At 45.5% G+C, this 20,566-nt stretch overlaps 1 protein-coding gene across 3 annotated transcripts in view; it reads right to left on the reverse strand.

Moving 5' to 3' along the window:
* Positions 1–20,566, reverse strand: part of LOC137371359 (PC3-like endoprotease variant B) — a 906,432-nt gene that overhangs the window by 3,595 nt on the left and 882,271 nt on the right. For all 3 annotated transcript variants that reach the window (XM_068033824.1, XM_068033825.1, XM_068033826.1), the window contains 2 exons: positions 18,025–18,194; positions 1,377–1,520 (listed from right to left, as the gene is read on the reverse strand). In XM_068033824.1, the coding sequence (XP_067889925.1) occupies positions 1,377–1,520; positions 18,025–18,194 (314 nt within the window). The remainder of the gene's footprint in view (positions 1–1,376; positions 1,521–18,024; positions 18,195–20,566) is intronic.

A 20,566-nucleotide genomic window follows, 5' to 3' on the forward strand; every position in this document is an offset into this window, starting at 1 on the left:
ACTTCCTTTTCAAAGACTTCAGTTCAACAGAATTTTAAAATCTGTGGCACAAACAAAAAGAATCATTTCTAGCCAGTTAACTTTCATTACTAGTTGTCACATTATCTTGCATCAAATTTTACTGCATTTTAAAAGAATATTTACTTATACTTTTTCATGTCAGTTTTGTAGAATTGAAGAAATTAAAAATTATTGGGTGGAAAGAAAATGGGAGCACACTGCATAGGAAACAAAAAGCTTTCGCTGAGGTGAAAAGAAACAAATGCTGAAAATCTGAAATCAAATCAGGCTAATGTTGAAAATGGTCAGATCCAGGAACAGAAAGGTGCGTTAACCTTTGAGCGGTATCCTTTCTTAGAACCATGTAACCTGAACTCAGCCTGGATGGAAACAGGACAGTTTAAATTGAAATAGATGCCTTAGACTAGGAGGGGAAAACTGACCACAGTTATCAATTCTTATCCAGTAACCCCTGATGAAAGTGAGTGGAAGTGGGGATGTTGGGCAAAGACAGGGTTGGATTTGGCTGTCGACAGTTTTCCAGCAGTCACTGTCAAGACTCACACATAAATATTGGGCACTTGGGTGAGATACTGGAGAACCATTGGCATCCGTAAACTCCAGAGAGGAGTCAACACCTGCAGGGAGAAAACTGGCTCAAAAAAAATGCCACATACCCATGGAAAACATTTCACTGGAATAAATCAGCAGCAAATTGAAGCAATGAATATAAAGGCTTCACCTTTTGTGGGCAGTAGGATCTTTTAGTACAACAGCAATCTCAACTCAGGTTTCCCAATCCCCTCAATCCGTATTTCAGTCTTTACCTTTCTCTCATAAAGAGGTTCTTTTATTGATTTGTACCTACTGCCAAATTGCTCTTAAAACAGTTCTGTTTTTATACAGAAATCTATCAAGCAACCACTTCAAAATGAGCAATCAATTAAAATAAGTTGAGAAAGAAAGAATCTCTGTGTTTGCTTCAATGCATATTTATGAAAACCTTGCATCTTATCCCTTGAGCTAACTTAAACAGTCTATAATCTGTGTAATACCATGCAGATCACATTCCAGTAGGATGGGTGTAAGTACCCTTACTATCAAGGCATGCAGCATATTACAATGATGCTACATTGTTTGCAATGGCCTTCTTCAGTGTATTTGAAAGATTAGACTTTTCATCAGTAGTTTTTCTGTAAAATCAGTGATGTAAACATGCAATAATATATAACTTCAGTCCAGATTAACTAGAAGGAATGTGGGAGACGTGGGGTGCGTGAGTGCACTGCAAATGCCTGAAATGTTTGTCAGTCCACTGGCTATTTTGAACTATGATGGGACAGGAGGAAGAAAGTGAGAGAAAGGATAAAACTCACCTGCACATCATTTTTATCAGCTTGCAATGATCTTGTATAATGATCTTTTTTTTTAGCTTTGTTCTGCAGGGAGTACCAGAACGCCAGCAGAACTTCTCCTAAGTTAGAGCTTGGAGCGTTTGAGTTTTTTGCATATGCAGGTAACTATTCGGGAACAAAAAACAAAAGGTATGTGATTTTTCTTCTTGCAGTGCAAGGTTTAACAAGAACTGGACATAGACTGAGTTATACACACCAAAATGTGCAGAAAGTACTTTTTCATTAGTATCGACTTAAGCCTCTTGCAGCATGTTTAAAATTAAGAATTCTAAGTGAAGGGCCAAAATTCACAAGGCCCACAGCGCAGGACACTACCAAGGTTGAAAAGAATAGGAAAACAGATGAGATAAATCAAGAACTCCTGGTTGGATGAGACCAAAAATGGCTTTTAAAAGCATGAAGATTGTATGAGGAATGGAAAGCTGAGGAAGCCAAAGAAATCTATTGACATGAATGGAAAGCAACACTGGCTGATCCACTGCTGGCAAGTTTTCATCTGGTAGTGAAAGTTAAAATCTATCTCTTAAGAATTTGTCCACAACTGACATTAGACTAACTGGTCTATAGTTACCCGGTTTATCTTTCTCACCCTTCTTGAACAACGGTTACCTTCCAGTACCATGGCACAATATGTGTATTTAAGCAGGATTGAAAAAATGTGGCCCGAGCCTCTGCTATCTTCTCTGAAATTTTTTAACAGCTTGGGATGCAGGCCACCAGAGGATGGGCACTTATCCACCCTAAGTTTTGTTAATTTTTTTTTAGAACCAATTCCTTTTCCAAAATTGTCCCAAGTAATTATGCCATAACCTTCTTGTGTTCATCTGCATTCTCACTTCCAACACCATTTGAAAAAAAAGATGCAAATTATTGATTTAATATTCTGGGCATAACCTTATCCTTTACAGTTAGACTCACTCTTTCATTCCTAAGTGATGTTAGCCTCTCTTTAACTATTATTTTGTTTTTCAGGAGCTTGTAAAAACTCATAATATTTCATTTGTATTATATGCTAGCCAACATCATATCCCCTTGAAGCCCTTAGAGTCATATAATTATAGAATCATACACACTGAAGAAGCCCATTCAGCCCATTGTGCCTGTATTGGCTTTTTGAAAGAGTTATCCAGTTAGTTGCATTCACCTGCGCCTTCCCCATAGCCCTGCAAATTCTTTCCATTTAATTATATTTCCAATTCCTTTTTGAAAGTTGCCATTAAATCTGCTTCCACCAACCTTTTAGACAATGGATTCCAAATCAGAGCAACTCGCAATGTAGAAAAAGAAATCTCCTCATGTTCTCTCTGGTTCCTTTGGCAAGTATCTTAAAACTGTGTCCTCTGGACACTGAATCTCCTGCCAGTGGAAACAGTTTCTCCTTATTTTCTCTATCAAACCCCTCATAATTTTGAATACCTCTATTTAAATCACTTCTTAACCTTCGCTACTCTAAGGAGAGCAACCCCAGCTTCTTCACATAACTGAAGTCTCTCATTGTTGGTATCTTTCTGGTAAATCTTCTCTGCATGCCCTCCTTCCTTGACATCCTTCCTAAACTGTGGGGCAGAATTTTATCCGGCCAGCAGGAGTGGGAGCAGAAAGGTGGGGGGCTGAAAAATTGGGGTGGGCGTGCTTGCCTGGAAGCCAGTTCCGGATTTTGTCAGCGGTGGGAAAGCTCCGTGGTGGCGTGCCACTACAAAGCGGTAAGACTGCAATTTGAATTGGTGAACAGTTAATTAGAATGCATTTGCATTGATTTGAAGGCAATTTTATGGGGGTTTCAAATTTAGTCAATGGCTCATGGGAATCACATGCCTTCAGATTCCCGGCCATGTAAAGGTGGCAGTACTGAGGTGAGGCCTCAGTGTCGCCGCGGGAAGGCAGCCAGGGTGAACAGTGGATAGGGGAAGAGGGGGAAGCGGAAGCCATGGTTGGCTTGTGGTGCTGGGCTTACTGCAAGGGTGGGCACATTCTTGGGTGCAAAGGTGAGCGCAGTCTTGGAGGCTGGAATCTCTGCAAGTGTGGGTGAACTGTCAGGTGCTGGGAACTTTGCAAGGGTGGGCACTAAGAGGCATTAGTGAATCTTCAGAGGAGAGTAGCAATGGGAAGCTCCCAAGGCAAGATCATCTCTCCAAGCTTAGCGCAGGTGAGGGGCAGAGATCAGCTGGCATGGGTCTCATACACCCAGTCTTTGTGGACATCCGTGCCACACAGCAGCGGCTCAGAGGGAGGGAGGGCCAGGATCTGGCTGAGCACAGCAGTGAAGCTCCAATAGGAGAGCGGCAGTGGCTGGCCACGCGAAGAGCCTATCTGCGCGAGAGATTGTACCTGACTCGCCTCAACAAGCTGCAAATGTCTGAACAGCGGGGTCAATGAAGACCTTGGCTCTCCAGGGCGACTTTTACTGACTTATGTACCATGCTGCAGGGTGAGCTGCGACCCTATGGGTTTCGGTGAACAGCCAATGCCCGTGGCCCAGAAGATCAAGTGGAACTCAACTTCTATGTGTCTGGCTCTTTTCAGGGTCCACTGGGGACATGTATGGGGTCTCCCAGGAAGCATCCCATTGCTGCATCAAGGAGGTGACCAATGGCATGTTCAAGAGGGCCGGCGATTATTTGCGATACTGAGCAGACCCTGACAGTCAGGCGGAGAAGGCCATTGGCTTGAGAGCCATCACTGGCTTCCCCAAGTGCTAGGTGTTGACAACTACATGCATGTAGCCATCAAGGCTCCCACAGAGCAGCCTGTGGCCTTCAACAACAGGAAGGGCTTTCAGTTCCTCAATGTACCACTGGTTTGCAACCACTGGAAGTGCATCCTGCAGGTATGTGCATGCTTCCCGGGATACCTACATACTTCAGGCAGGAACTGAAGATTCTAGATTGGGGGCGGCTATTTGAGGGTAAATCAACATCTGACATGTGGGAGTCTTTCAAACATCAGTTGATTAGAATCCAGGACCAGCATGTTCCTGTGAGGAAGAAGGATAAGTTTGGCAAGTTTTGGGAACCTTGGATAATGCGGGATATTGTGAGCCTCGTCAAAAAGAAAAAGGAAGCATTCGTAAGGGCTGGAAGGCTAGGAACAGATGAATCCCTTGAGGAATATAAAGACAGTAGGAAGGAACTTAAGCAAGGAGTTAGGAGGGCTAAAAGGGGTATGAGAAGTCATTGGCAAACAGGATTAAGGAAAATGCCAAGGCTTTTTATACATATATAAAGAGCAAGAGGGTAACCAGGGAAAGGATTGGCCCACTCAAGGACAGAGAAGGGAATCTATGTGTCGAGCCAGAGGAAATGGGCGAGGTACTAAATGAGTACTTTGCATCAGTATTCACCAAGGAGAAGGACTTGGTGAATGATAAGCCTAGGGAAGGGAGTGTAGATAGTCTCAGTCATCTCATTAGCAAAAAGGAGGAGGTGTTGGATGTCTTGCAAAGCATTAAGGTAGATAAGTCCCCAGAATACTGAGGGAGGCAAGGGAAGAAATTGCTGGGGCCTTGACAGAAATATTTGCATCCTCATTGGCTACAGGTGAGGTCCCAGAGGACTGGAGAATAGCCAATGTTGTTCCTTTGTTTAAGAAGGGTAGCAAGGATAATCCAGGAAATGATAGGCCGGTGAGCCTTACGTCAGTGGTAGGGAAATTATTAGAGAGGATTCTTCGGGACAGGATTTACTCCCATCCGGGGATCCGAGGTGGAACACTGGTGGGAAGAGGGAGCAGGTAAGTTTTTCACTGTTGTGGCTGGGGAGTAGGGTCAAACTCATTTAATTGGTGTAGGGGATGGTGTGAAGGTTTACAGTATACAGTTTATGAACTTTGGCTGGGGGGCAGGGGGGAAGGTCAGGTGCACAAAGTTAAGTATTTGTGGGAGGGGAAGGGAAAGGAATTAATTCTATGGTTATTGGGGGGCTGGGAGAGTGTCAAGATCAATTTATTAAATTTTTAAAAATCAATCTAGCTTTACATATTTAAATTGAAATGTAAAGCTTGAAGCCCTTTAAAAATGGCATCAGCGCCTGCACAAAGGTGGCTGACGCCAGTACCGGAGAAGGACAGCTTGCTCCCTCCACGTCATTGGTGTGAGTGGTCCGCCTGGGCTATTTAAATGAGCTGCCACACTTAATATCGCGGCGGATTTGCGATGTACAGCCTGTGCGGGCAGATCGCCATTGTTTACGTCCGCCGCCGATTACGACAGTGAAAGTATAAATTTCAGCCCTTGGTTACTCATGCTTGTGTGAAACTCTTGCTCTGCAGCAGAGGAGAGATACAACACTTGCCATGGTTCCATCCAAGCGACCATCGAGCATGCCATTGGACTGCTGAAGATGCGATTCCAGTGCACTGATCAATCCAATGGAGCCCTGCAGTATGCCCCAGCAAAGGTCTCATATTAGAATGGTCTGCTGTGCTCTGCACAATCTAGCACAGCAGAGCAGGGAGACCTTGCATGAAGAGGCCATGATTGAGTGCCACTCCTCATCCGATGAGGAGGATGCGGAGATAGTTACCGAGCAGGCAGTACACGGTCTTTTTTCTCTTGCACCAGAGGCCAGGGCCATAGAGAGACACGCAAGGAAGGCATAACACAATCTTATACATAGCCAGCTCCTTCCACTGCTGGCCTTTCAAACTGAACTCAATAAAGATTCACCTCACTGTATTCTGCCTGTCGCCTCCTTCCTATCGCACTCCAGTGCCTAGTGCTCGGTTTCACCACATGCTCTGACACATCTGAGATGCTGACTAAATGAGGCCTGTGCCTACATTGGCAGCCCATTGAGGGAGCAAGGGTGAAGGTTGCATCTGGCAAGACAGCAATGAATGCACGAGCCATTTACAGCAATGATTTTGGCTGCCATTTATTTACACAATTGGAGCAACCGATGCAAAGGCCACAATTAACACACCTGTGAAGCCTTAGGTGCTCTTCCACATATGCTTTTGTGTGCTTCTATGCAGTGCGACCCTGCACTGGCAGCTGAGGTGGAGGCAGGCTGCTGATCGGGTTCTCCCTTGGTCTGGGATGACTTTGGTGGGTGTCCTCTAGCTGCCTGAGGCCTGGAGGGCCACGGCTGACTGAGAGGTTCCTGCACAGGTGCAGGAACCTCCTCAGTCGTCATGGTTACTGGAGCAAGGGTCACTGGCGGAAGGGCTGAGGAACCACTGCCCACTCTTGAAGCACACTGAGGGAAGCCCCCAGATGTGGAGGGCTGACTGTCTTCCTCCCTTTCAAGGCTCACTTGCACCTCCCTGCTAACCTGAGATGGACAAGGACCTGGTGGAGACTCCAGGTGCCTCATCCCTCTCTCGCCTTGCCGCTGCTGCGTTGAGCTCACGGCGTAGGCGATGGTGTGCAAGTCTGCGCGCATCTGTGGGATCTGGCTCTCCGTGAGGGTCGCCAACCTCTCGATGGAGGAAGCCATTCACTCACACACCTGAGACATGGCAGCACTCATGACATGGATGGACTCCTCCATCGTCCGCTCACAGCCACACACTGCATCTGGCAGCTCCAACAGATATTCCCTTAACTCTCTCTGCAACTCCAGCATGTTCTGTGCTGCTGACATCAGAGGCCCGTCATCAACCTGGGGCTCAGCATGGGCCTGGCCACCCACAGTCCTCTGACTGTCAGTGTCCTCAGCTGTTACAGCCTCCGTCAGCTGCTCGGGCACCTGTGCTGTGCTTTCACCAGCTTGTGACCCTGAATCTAAACCCGAGTGTATACCCTCTGACTTGTAAGTATCTGTGCTGGGGAAGGGTGCAGGGGAATGATGTGACAGTGCATTTTCTGACTCTTTCCCCTCTGCCTCAGAGGTCGACGACAGGCCCCCAGTCTCAGCGGCTGAGCTTACCTCTGATGTGCCATGACCTGATGAGAAAATACAAACATTTGTGGGTTAGGTTGTTCAGATCTCCTCATGCCAACAATGTATGATGCAGATCTCCAGAAGTGTGGTGGAGGACACATGAACACAATGTATTCGCACTTTCTTGTGCAGACACTCCAGTCTCACCATCCGCAATTGCACGGCTGCCCTGGGCCCCCGCTAGGTCCAGAGTCTCCTCTGCTGGCGTCAGGGGATACATATCAGTGATCCCACCATCAGTCCTCGATGTCTCCCTAGTGTTATGGGCCCATTTCTCCTGCAAACAGAAAGAGGGGCACAGTTAGACCTCGCACGAAGAAGAACAGGACACATAAACGTGGCAGCCCCTCGTTCCCTGATGGGATCTCCCAAATGGTTCCTCCCCATGTCCGCTCTCAGGGGACATAAAGGGTTTGAGTTCTGAAATAAGGCAGTCTGTTGCCGAGATGCAGCCATGCACTCCCTCCCTGTGTAACGTTGCTTCCCGCACAGTCACATGCAAGCCCCAATGAGGAGATGGGAATGGAGGACTCACCTTGGGGGAGCAAAGGAGGTCACTGACCCTCTTGTAGCATTGGACCCAGTTCCGGGAGGGTGGGTGGATGGGGGTGGGTGTGATCCCACGGCTACTGACCTCTGTCATCTCCATCCAGGCTTGCTTGGTCAGGTGGGAGGAACTCTTCCAGCCATCCCTTGGAAAAAGGACCTCCTGCCTTTCACTTGTAGCCTGAAGTAGAATCTCCTGGGAGGCATCGCTAAACCCTGGGGCCACCTGGTCTCTTGCCTTGGACATGGTCACAGTTAGCTCCTGCTCCGTCTGTTTGGCTCGCAGTGCTGGTGTATGGCTGCACGGGGGTTCAGGAGTAACAGCAACAGTAGATAGGGGCCCAAGAGTTACAGTAGTACTGGGGGGGGGGGGGGGGGAGAGACCAGCAGCAGCAGTAGTAGAGGGGGGTCCAGGAGTGACAGCAGTAGTTGTAGAGGGGGTCAAGCATCAACAGCAGCAGTAGAAGGGGGTCTAGCAGCAAAGGCAGCAGTAGGGTCGGGGGGAGGTCCAGCTGTAACAGCAGCAGTGGGGTCGGGGGAGGTCCATCAGTAACAGCAGAAGTGGGGTCTGGGGGAGGTCCAGCAGTAACAGCAGCAGTGAGGTCTGAGGGAGGTCCAGCAGTAACAGCAGCAGTGTGGTCTGGGGGAGGTCCAGTAGTAACAGTAGTCGTGGGGTCTGGCGGAGGTCCAGCTGTAACAGCAGCTGTGCGGTCTGGGGGAGGTCCAGTAGTAACAGTAGTCGTGGGGTCTGGCGGAGGTCCAGCTGTAACAGCAGCAGTGGGTCGGGGGAGGTCCAGTAGTAACAGTAGTCGTGGGGTCTGGCGGAGGTCCAGCTGTAACAGCAGCAGTGGGGTCTGGGGGAGGTCCAGTAGTAACAGCAGCAGTGGGGTCTGGGGGAGGTCCAGCTGTAACAGCAGTAGTGGGGTCTGTGGGAGGTCCAGCTGTAACAGCAGTAGTGGGGTCTGGGGGAGGTCCAGCTGTAACAGCAGTAGTGGGGTCTGGGGGAGGTCCAGTAGTAACAGCAGCAGTGGGTCGGGGGCGGTCCAGCAGTAACAGCAGCAGTGAGGTCTGAGGGAGGTCCATCAGTAACAGCAGAAGTGGGGTCTGGGGGAGGTCCAGCTGTAACAGCAGTAGTGGGGTCTGTGGGAGGTCCAGCTGTAACAGCAGTAGTGGGGTCTGGGGGTGTCCAGCTGTAACAGCAGCAGTGGGTCGGGGTCTGGGGGAGGTCCAGCAGTAACAGCAGCAGTGAGGTCTGTGGGAGGTCCAGCAGTAACAGCAGCAGTGAGGTCTGAGGGAGGTCCAGCTGTAACAGCAGCAGTGGGTCGGGGTCTGGGGGAGGTCCAGCAGTAACAGCAGCAGTGGGTCGGGGGAGGTCCAGTAGTAACAGCAGCAGTGGGTCGGGGGAGGTCCAGTAGTAACAGCAGTAGTGGGGTCTGTGGGAGGTCCAGCTGTAACAGCAGCAGTGGGTCGGGGGAGGTCCAGTAGTAACAGCAGTAGTGGGGTCTGTGGGAGGTCCAGCTGTAACAGCAGTAGTGCGGTCTGGGGGTGTCCAGCTGTAACAGCAGCAGTGGGTCGGGGTCTGGGGGAGGTCCAGCAGTAACAGCAGCAGTGAGGTCTGTGGGAGGTCCAGCAGTAACAGCAGCAGTGAGGTCTGTGGGAGGTCCAGCAGTAACAGCAGCAGTGAGGTCTGCGGGAGGTCCAGCTGTAACAGCAGCAGTGGGTCGGGGGAGGTCCAGTAGTAACAGCAGTAGTGGGGTCTGGGGGAGGTCCAGTAGTAACAGCAGTAGTGGGGTCTGGGGGAGGTCCAGTAGTAACAGCAGCAGTGGGGTCGGGGGAAGGTCCAGTCGTAACAGCAGCAGTGGGTCGGGGGAGGTCCAGCTGTAAGTAGCAGTGCGGTCTGGGGGAAGGTCCAGTCGTAACAGCAGCAGTGGGGCCTGGGGAGGTCCAGCTGTAACAGCAGCAGTGGGGTCAGGGGGAGGTCCAGCAGTAACAGCAGCAGTGGGGTCGGGGGAAGGTCTAGCAGTAACAGCAGCAGTGGGTTCGGGGGAAGGTCCAGTAGTAACAGCAGCAGTGGGCCTGGGGGAGGTCCAGCTGTAACAGCAGCAGTGGGGTCAGGGGGAGGTCCAGCAGTAACAGCAGCAGTGGGGTCGGGGGAAGGTCTAGCAGTAACAGCAGCAGTGGGGTCGGGGGAAGGTCCAGTAGTAACAGCAGCAGTGAGGGTTGGAGGGAGGTCCAGCAATACCAGCAGCAGTGGCAGCGATCGCTCCAGCAGCACTCCAGATTCACTGTATCAGTGAAAGGCAGCAGTACAAGCAGGGCTGGCAGTGCTTTAAAGATGGTACCTGCACCTGCATTTTCATCAGCCGGTGCCGCCATCAGTGCCTCGAACTCGACCCCTGTCCTACAATAGGATGGGCCCTGCGCCTCGGTTATGTTAATTGGCCAGTTGCCGCATGATCGGGGACGGCCGGCTGCGCACGTGACATGCGGTGATGGCACCTGCTTCTGGAGCCACGATGGGCTGACACAATACAGCCTCACATGGTATGCAGTTTGGACAGAATACTCCAGATGTGCCCCCAGCAGTGATAGAAACATAGAAACATAGAAAATAGGAGCAGGGTAGACTATTCGGCCCTGCTCTGCCATTCATTATGATCATGGCTGATCATCCAACTCAGTAACCTGTTCCCGCTTTCCCCCATATCCTTTGATCCCTTTTGCCTCAAGAGCTATATATAACTCCTTCTTGAAAACATACAATGTTTTGGCCTCAACTGCTTTCTGTGGTAGTGAATTCCACAGGCTCACCACTCTCTGGGTGAAGAAATTTCTCCTCATCTCAGTCCTGAAAGGTTTACCCCGTATCCGGAGACTATGACCCCTGGTTCTGGACTCCCCCACCATCGGGAACATCCTTCCTCCATCTAACCTGTCAAGTCCTGTTAGAATTTTATAGATTTCTATGAGATCCCCCCCCCTCACTCTTCTGAACTCCAGCGAATATAATCCTAACTGACTCAATCTCTCCTCATACGTCAGTCCCGCCATCCCAGGAATCAGTCTGGTAAACCTTCGCTGCACTCCCTCTATAGCAAGAACATCCTTCTTCAGATAAAGAGACCAAAACTGCACACAATATTCCAGGTGTGGCCTCACCAAGGCCCTGTATAATTGCAGCAAGACATCCCTGCTCCTGTACTCAAATCCTCTCGCTATGAAGGCCAACATACCATTTGCTCTTTTTACCGTGATATGTAAAAGTTTCATATAGCTTCTGTGCTTTTGAACTTAATGCTTCTATTTATAAAGCCAAGGATCCCGTATTCTTTTTAAACAGCTTTATCAACTTGTCCTGCCACCTTCAAAGATTTGCATGTGAACCCCTGGACTCTCTGTTCCTGCACTCCTTTAAAATTGTACAAACTGGTTTATATTGCCTATCGTCATTCTGCCGCCTGAAATGCACCACTTCACACTTCTCTGCATTAAATTTCATTGGCTTTGAGTCTTCCCATTTTACCAGTCAGTCTACGTCCTCCTGAAGTCTGCTATTATCTTCCTTATCATTTACTACATTTGCAAATTTTGTCTTCTGTAAAGTTTGTCCCCTATACCCAAGTCCAGATCATTTTATATATCAAAAAGAGCAGTGGTCATAATACTGACCCCTGGGATATGCCACTATATATTTTGCCCCAATCTGAAAAACCTTTTCACCACTGGTCTCTGATTTCCGTTAGCCAATTTCATAACACCTGGATTTTATGGTCAGTGACAAGGTGACAGCGCTCACTGCTGACCGCAATGAAAGCTGCACACAGACATCTCGTGAGCTCTGTGGTGTGGATTTTACCTTTCCCGACATTAATTTCATCCTGGTGACAGCTATAGGGGATCTCTGGCATCAAGCAACAATGATGTCATCAAGCAGGCTAAGTAGCCAATCACATTGAAGAATTCTCACAGACAGCAGGAAGTAACAAATAAGATTTATCATTCACTTTTTATAATTTGACTAAAAAGCAAAATAAAGATTGGGAAGTAAACATGGAATTAAGGTAAAAGCTGAAATATCATAAATAAACTTTTAAAAAATTATTTTAAAAATCAAATGGAATTTCTTTCATGGATTGGAGAAATTTGATATTCCACAAATATAACAATAGTTTTTTCAGGGTCAGAGAGGTCGTTCAGCTGTAATTATGACTTAGTACGTTGTTAAAAACCCAGTTATACCTCTTTCAACAAGGAGTAACTTTTTCAAGGGTTTTTATTGAGAATAATAGCATGAAAAGTGAAGTACACATCAATTCAGTGATTTGTAATTGATTTCCAACTCCAAAGATTTTAACAGTGTACTTTGGGAAGGTGCAAGGAATCACTGACAGCAACTTCTGGATTTCCATATTTAACTGCACACGTGTAGACACCAGAAGTTGCTGTCAGCTTCACAGATAGCAAACACTGACAGTTTTGCCATCATTACAAATGCAAAATGCAGGCCATCCATGCTGTCACTGTTCCTTTAATCGTATATGCTTGAATTTTGCTAATAAGCCTATTTTGTGGCTTCTAATCTCCCTTTTCACCTCCCATCTAAATTTCTATATTCCTCATGATATTCTTCACAATTATTAGCCCTAATTTTAATTTAATTTTGATATCTCTATTTATCCATGAGACTCTTCTTTGATGCACCTCCTTTATGTCTTACAAAATATATTTATATTGCACATTATCCATCCTATTTTTGAGGATTTCCTACTGCTCATTTGTTGATCTATTTCCTAACTTTTCTGTCCAGTTAATTTGGCCCAGGTGCCTTTGTATCTCACTGAACTTTGCCTCTTGTTAGTTCAGCACCCTTCTCTTTTATTGTTCATTATCCATTTAGTCTTATCTTAAACTTAACTACACTGCAGCTGTTATATCACATTTTTTCACCTGCATCAGTTATTTGCCTCACTTATTTCCCAGCACTGAATCAGGTAATGCTCGTTTCCCAGTTGGACTAGAAACATAGCAATCTAGGAAGTTGTCCTGAATGCATTCTAAAAAATCAAGTCCATTCTGACCACATGCATTATCTTTATTCCACTCTATCTTGTGATAGTTAAAAACACCCAACATGATAGCCCTAGTGTCAAACTAACTCACCGGCTGAGAAACACATGGTGGAATGCTGATTTTACACCTGTCAAATATTACTTGACTTAAATAGGGAGTAAAATCGGGCAAGGTATAAAACTAACATTGCACCCAATTCCATCTGTTTCTCGACTGGTGGGATGGGTTAAAATTGCCACCTTTGGGTAGGGTGTAAAATCAGCATTCCACCTGATTATGCGGGTTTCCCACCTGGCAAGTTAAATTAGAATTGTCCCCTACATATCTATGTGTCTGTAGATAGATTGCGAGATAGGTGGAAACCTATCCTATTTCCTCTGTTTGGTGATCTGTAATGGACCCCAACAATTGTACCAATTCCCTTCCATATAGATTTTGTCTTGATGCAATCCCTAGAACATCCTTGTGTTCTAGGATTCTGATGGAATCCTTGGTAACATTGCAGCCCCACCACTCTTTCTTTCCTCCCTATCTCCCCTGAAAATGCAATAACTAGGAATATTAAGCTCCCAGTTCTCACTCAGAGAGGCATCAAGGCTGGTTGTTATGGGAAATGAAAGTGATATATTGATAGAACTTTTGTTGTTGCTCTCACTGAGACTCTCAGTAAGATATAGCAGCAGTGTAATATGGTCTTGGTCACTCTACCTTCTGAGGCTAGTGTTGTAGAGAGAGCTTTACTCTATAGACCTGTAAGTGCGTGACACTAACGCTGGGTTCCAAAAGAGTGTTACTTTTCCCAGCACCAATAATGCTCAGCTTAATGAACACAAAAACAAGATTAGTGTTGTGTTTTTTTTTTAACATTATCATATGACAATAAATTTATTCAAAACCTAAGAGTTTATTTTTCCATTGCTATTCAAATCCAATTCCAGTACCATGATCAGCAAGTTTCAGTTTTAATCCTTTTAAATTTACCATGCCTCAGATTACTGACAGCACATTGTCTTTTTATGACAGAGATATAAGAATTAGAATTAGAACATTACAGCGCAGTACAGGCCCTTCGGCCCTCGATGTTGCGCCGACCTGTGAAACCATCTGACCTACACTATTCCATTTTCATCCATATGTCTATCCAATGACCACTTAAATGCCCTTAAAGTTGGCGAGTCTACTACTGTTGCAGGCAGGGCGTTCCACGCCCCTACTACTCTCTGAGTAAAGAAACTACCTCTGACATCTGTCCTATATCTATCACCCCTCAACTTAAAGCTATGTCCCCTCGTGTTTGCCATCACCAGCCGAGGAAAAAGACTCTCACTATCCACCCTATCTAACCCTCTGATTATCTTATATGTCTCTATTAAGTCACCTCTCCTCCTCCTTCTCTCCAACGAAAACAACCTCAAGTCCCTCAGCCTTTCCTCGTAAGACCTTCCCTCCATACCAGGCAACATCCTAGTAAATCTCCTCTGCACCCTTTCCATAGCTTCCACATCCTTCCTATAATGCGGTGACCAGAACTGCACGCAATACTCCAGGTGCGGTCTCACCAGAGTTTTGTACAGCTGCAGCATGACCTCGTGGCTCCGAAACTCGATCCCCCTACTAATAAAAGCTAACACACCATATGCCTTCTTAACAGCCCTATTAACCTGGGTAGCAACCTTCAGGGATTTATGCACCTGGACACCAAGATCTCTCTGTTCATCTACACTACCAAGAATCTTCCCATTAGCCCAGTACTCTGCATTCCTGTTACTCCTTCCAAAGTGAATCACCTCGCACTTTTCCGCATTAAACTCCATTTGCCATCTCTCAGCCCAGCTCTGCAGCCTATCTATGTCCCTCTGTACCCTACAACATCCTTCGGCACTATCCACAACTCCACCGACCTTAGTGTCATCCGCAAATTTACTAACCCACCCTTCTACACCCTCATCCAGGTCATTTATAAAAATGACAAACAGCAGTGGCCCCAAAACAGATCCTTGCGGTACACCACTAGTAACTAAACTCCAGGATGAACATTTGCCATCAACCACCACCCTCTGTCTTCTTTCAGCTAGCCAATTTCTGATCCAAAGCTCTAAAGCACCTTCAACCCCATACTTCCGTATTTTCTGCAATAGCCTACCATGGGGAACCTTATCAAACGCCTTACTGAAATCCATATACACCACATCCACTGCTTTACCCTCATCCACCTGTTTGGTCACCTTCTCGAAAAACTCAATCAGGTTTGTGAGGCACGACCTACCCGTCACAAAACCGTGCTGACTATCGCTAATGAACTTATTCTTTTCAAGATGATTAGAAATCCTGTCTCTTATAACCTTTTCCAACATTTTACCCACAACCGAAGTAAGGCTCACAGGTCTATAATTACCAGGGCTGTCTCTACTCCCCTTCTTGAACAAGGGGACAACATTTGCTATCCTCCAGTCTTCCGGCACTATTCCTGTCGACAATGACGACATAAAGATCAAGGACAAAGGTTCTGCAATCTCCTCCCTAGCTTCTCAGAGAATCCTAGGATAAATCCCATCTGGCCCAGGGGACTTATCTATTTTCACACTTTCCAAAATTGATAACACCTCCTCCTTGTGAACCTCAATCCCATCTAGCCTAGTAGCCTGAATCTCAGTATTCTCCTCAACAACATTTTCTTTCTCTACTGTAAATACTGACGCAAAATATTCATTTAACACTTCCCCTACCTCCTCTGATTCCACACACAACTTCCCACTACTATCCTTGATTGGCCCTAATCTAACTCTAGTCATTCTTTTATTCCTGAAATACCTATAGAGAGCCTTAGGGTTTTCCCTGATCCTATCCGCCTATGACTTCTCGTGTCCTCTCCTTGCTCTTCTTAGCTCTCCCTTTCGATCCTTCCTGGCAAGCTTGTAACTCTCAAGTGCCCTAACTGAGCCTTCACGTCTCATCCTAACATAAGCCTTCTTCTTCCTCTTGACAAGCGCTTCAACTTCTTTAGTAAACCATGGCTCCCTCGCTCGACAACTTCCTCCCTGCCTCACAGGTACATACTTATCAAGGACACGCAGTAGCTGCTCCTTGAATAAGCTCCACATTTCGATTGTTCCCATCCCCTGCAGTTTCCTTCCCCATCCTACGCATCCTAAATCTTGCCTAATCGCATTATAATTTCCTTTCCCCCAGCTATAATTTTTGCCCTGCGGTATATACCTGTCCCTGCCCATCGCTAATGTAAACCTAACCGAATTGTGATCACTATCACCAAAGTGCTCACCTACATCTAAATCTAACACCTGGCCGGGTTCATTACCCAGTACCAAATCCAATGTGGCATCGCCCCTGGTTGGCCTGTCTACAGACTGTGTCAGAAAACCCTCCTGCACACACTGGACAAAAACTGACCCATCTAAAGTACTCGAACTATAGTATTTCCAGTCGATATTTGGAAAGTTAAAGTCCCCCATAACAACTACCCTGTTACTCTCGCCCCTGTCGAGGGATCATGAGGGATCATTTAAAAAATAATTTTTGAATTGAGAAAATACTTCAGCATGTTTGTGGCTTTTACTTCTCTAGTCTGGCAAGCCACATAATAAAATGACAAGAGATTGTAGCCCTGTTTTCACGATCAGTGAGCCTTACCTGCAGTACTTCGAGACAGCAAGGATGCTACATGAAAATTCATTCTCTTTATATCTTTATTTCTTTTGATATATTAGAAACAAAAAGACTTCTGAAAAGTTAGATTTACAACCTACTTTATCAGGAGGAAATGAAAATGTAGAAGGTAAGAGAATTCGCTCGCACATCTGAATTTTGTTGTCCTCTTGTATGAGTCATAGAGTTATACAGCACAGAAACAGGCCCTTCGGCTCATCATGTCTGTTCCGGCCATCAAGCACCTAACTATTTTAATCCCATTTTCCAGCACTTGGCCCGTAGCCCTGTAAGCTACGGCATTTCAAGTGCTCATCTAAATACACAGTTGGCACAGTGGTTAGCACTGCAGCCTCACAGCTCCAGCGACCCGGGTTCAATTCTGGGTACTGCCTGTGTGGAGTTTGCAAGTTCTCCCTGTGTCTGTGTGGGTTTCCTCCGGGTGCTCCGGTTTCCTCCCACATGCCAAAGACTTGCTGGTTGATAGGTTAATTGGCCATTATAAATTACCCCTAGTATAGGTAGGTGGTAGGGAAATATAGGGACAGGTGGGGATGTGGTAGGAATGTGGAATTAGTGTAGGATTAGTATAAAATGGGTGGTTGATGGTCGGCACAGACTCGGTGGGCCGAAGGGCCTGTTTCAGTGCTGTATCTCTAAACTAAACTAAACTTCTTAAATGTTGTGAGGGTTCCTGCTTCTACCACCCCTTCAGGCAGTGTGTTCCAGATTCCAACCACCCTTTGGGTGAAATATTTTTTTCTTCAAATCCCCCCTAAACCTCCTGCCCCTTACTTTAAATCTATGCCCCCTGGTTATTGACCGCTCCACTAAGGGAAAAAGTGTCTTCCTATCTAACCTGTCAATGCCCCTCATAATTTTGTATACCTCAATCATGTCCCCTCTCAGCCTTCTCTGCTCTAAGGAAAACAACCCTCCTGCCAATTTGCCAAATTGCCCTGGATCCCATGGGCTCTTACCTTCTTAACCAATCTCCCATGCGAGACCTTATCAAAAGCCTTACTGAAGTCCATGTACACTACATCAACTGCTTTACCCTCATCTACACATCTCGTCACCGCCTTGAAAAATTCAATCAAGTTAGTTAGACATGATCTCCCCTTGACAAAGCCATGCTGACTATCCCTGATTAATCTCTGCCTCTCCAAGTGGAGATTAATGCTGTCCCTCAGAATTTTTCCAATAGTTTCTCTACCACTGATGTTAGACTCACCGGCCTGTAATTACCCGGTTTATCCCTGCTACCCTTCTTGAATAATGGTACCACATTCGCTGTCCTCCAATCCTCTGCTACATTAGTAGTAACTAAATTACAGAACAGAAATATTAGCTGCATAGATAAATATTCATTGGGTGCCATAAAGTTTCAAAAACAAGAAAGCCCAGTATAACTTAGAAATAGATCTAATATAATGAAATGTTTTTACCATTGAATCTGACCAGGTAAAAGGAATATCATCTGCTTCCACTCGATTTGTATTTTCATCAAAGAAAGCTTCAGCTAGTTGCTCATCTATTTGATTTCGTTCCACAAGTTTTCTGATGTTTTCTAGCTGTTGATTGTTTTTACCATGTGGAATACTGTCAAGTTTCATCACTGTTCAGATAAAAACATAGAAATTTTCAGCATTAGCCCATTCGATAGGTCTTAACCTATCTTCTTATCTATCTTGTAATATCCTTTCTCTCTCTAGAAACACATGTATAGTGACAGTTATGCTACCATTTTTGCAATGATTCAAGAGAATTTTAGTTGTGCATTGACACAAAAAGAGGCAATACAACCTTGGAGTTAGGGTCTGATTTGACTCCTAAGAGCACTGAAGCAAGAAAGTGTTTGACAATCTCCAGTGCATAGTGGTGCAAATGCAGATTTGTGTGAAGACACATTTGAAAAGTTCTAAGGCAGCCCACATCACATCTTGTGAACTTTCTAAACATATTTTGCAATTGTTTTAATGCTGAAAGATTCCTACCCACTCTCTGATAACATTTCAAATGAACTGCCCATGGATTGGTGCTCTGTGCATACATCCAGGCACAAGCGAAGCTCTTTTGTTGTTGCTCTCACTGAGACTCTCAGTAAGATATAGCAGCAGTGTAACTTGGTCTTGGTCACTGTATTATAAGGACCTACTGTAGACCTGTATCTGCAGTAAAATGGCAATCTATTTGTCTCTTGAGACTATTTACACTATCTGCTTCAATGGCACTTTCCAGAAATTTTTATTTCCCTTTGTGAAAAATGTTTTTATTTCCCTTTTCACACCAAATTTTCTCATTTTAACAGGCTCACAGGCATTTGAACACTTTGCCATAGTGACCAGTTTGCCTGGATCACCTTTCTTAATTCCCTTCACAAATTTTACTTTGATTACCTTAATTTCTTCCTTTTTTCTGAAGATAATAAGCCTAACTTCCTTAATTTTTCCTCATCATTTAATTTCTAATACTGAGGAAGTAAATTAATGGATGAAAACCTTGGCTCCTACCAATACATGGAATGGTGCCCTGGTCCACTGCTTCACCTAACAGCTTCTCCTCATTTGCACTCCTTTCAGCAGACTACATTGTAATTTTTTAAAATATTGCAGGCTATGTATTATATGATACAGTGGGTAAACATATTATCCTTTCATTTATAGACCTGGGTTAAAATCACACTCAAACTGATGGGACTGAATTCTGTTTCCTTACCTCTTTTAGCTGCAAGTGTTTTTTTTAGTGCATTTTCAGGATGTGGGTCTCTCTGGCAAGGTGGCAATTATTACCAATCCCTGAATTGAATGAATTGTTAGGTCACTTCAGAACACAGTAAAGAGTCAACCATGTTGGTGTGCGATTGGAGTCACATATAGGCCAGACTGGGTAAGGATGCAGGTCTTCTTCCCTAAAGGACGTTAGTGAACTATTTGGGGTTTTAAAACAACTCAACCACTTTATGGTCACTTTTACTGATAGTTGCTTTTTAATTTCCTGATTTTTTAAAAAACTGAATTCAAATTCTCAAACTATCATGGCAGGATTATGAATTCACATTCTCTGGATAATTAGTCCAGGCCTCTAGATTACTAATCCAGTAACATAACCACTTCACTACTGTACCATCCTGTGAAATGAGTTTGGGCTGTCTCATGACAATTTCTAATAGGCACATACCCACAACACAAAAATGACTGTAATTTGGCACAAATTGCTATATGGGGGAAAAATTTGCTCTGGTTGCCAGGTGCAGTGAAATCATAAGCACACTTACTATTTCATTATATTTAATGCACAGAGCAAATTTTCTGTTGAAATTGGCAATTCATTGCAGAAAGACAACAAGGATAGCTGGTAGCTGGTAGCTGGTATAGCAAGACAGAATTTTACGGTGGTGCAATATGACACTGTGGTTAAAACACTGCTGGGACAGAGAAAAGGAAGATTTCTGTTCCATCTAATCTAACATTGTTTAACACTACTTCAGTACAAAAATTGAAAAGAAATATTCCATTCCTCTGCATCTCACCTTGATAAATACAAATTTTTAAAACATCACAGCATATCATTATTGAAAAATTCAGGAGCCCTTGGGCTGAATTTTACTGGCCCCTCAACACCATGGGTTGCGGCGTGGGGGTTGGGTTGGTAAAATTCCGCGGTGAGAGGCCCACCTCGACCCCTGATGTCAAGAAGGGCCCGCCGCACTATACCGGCGGCGGGGGTACCTTGGTGCGGCCCCCTTGCTGCTCGGCAGTGACACCCAAATTACCATATTCAAAATGGTACTTGCCTCTGCAGATTATGCAGCCCGCCGCCTCTTGATGCACACTTTTGAATTTTATGTTGAATGGGCAGCCGTTATGTGCCGTCCTGTTACCGAACAGAAAAATGGGCGGGTCATCAGAGGCAGAAGGTTTCACTACGGAAGGTAAGTTCTGATATTCAGGGGTCTCACTCTGCATACTGGAAGGAAGGTACTGTGTA

This window comes from Heterodontus francisci, chromosome 6 (genome assembly GCF_036365525.1).
Source record: "Heterodontus francisci isolate sHetFra1 chromosome 6, sHetFra1.hap1, whole genome shotgun sequence".
NCBI classification, from domain to species: domain Eukaryota; kingdom Metazoa; phylum Chordata; class Chondrichthyes; order Heterodontiformes; family Heterodontidae; genus Heterodontus; species Heterodontus francisci.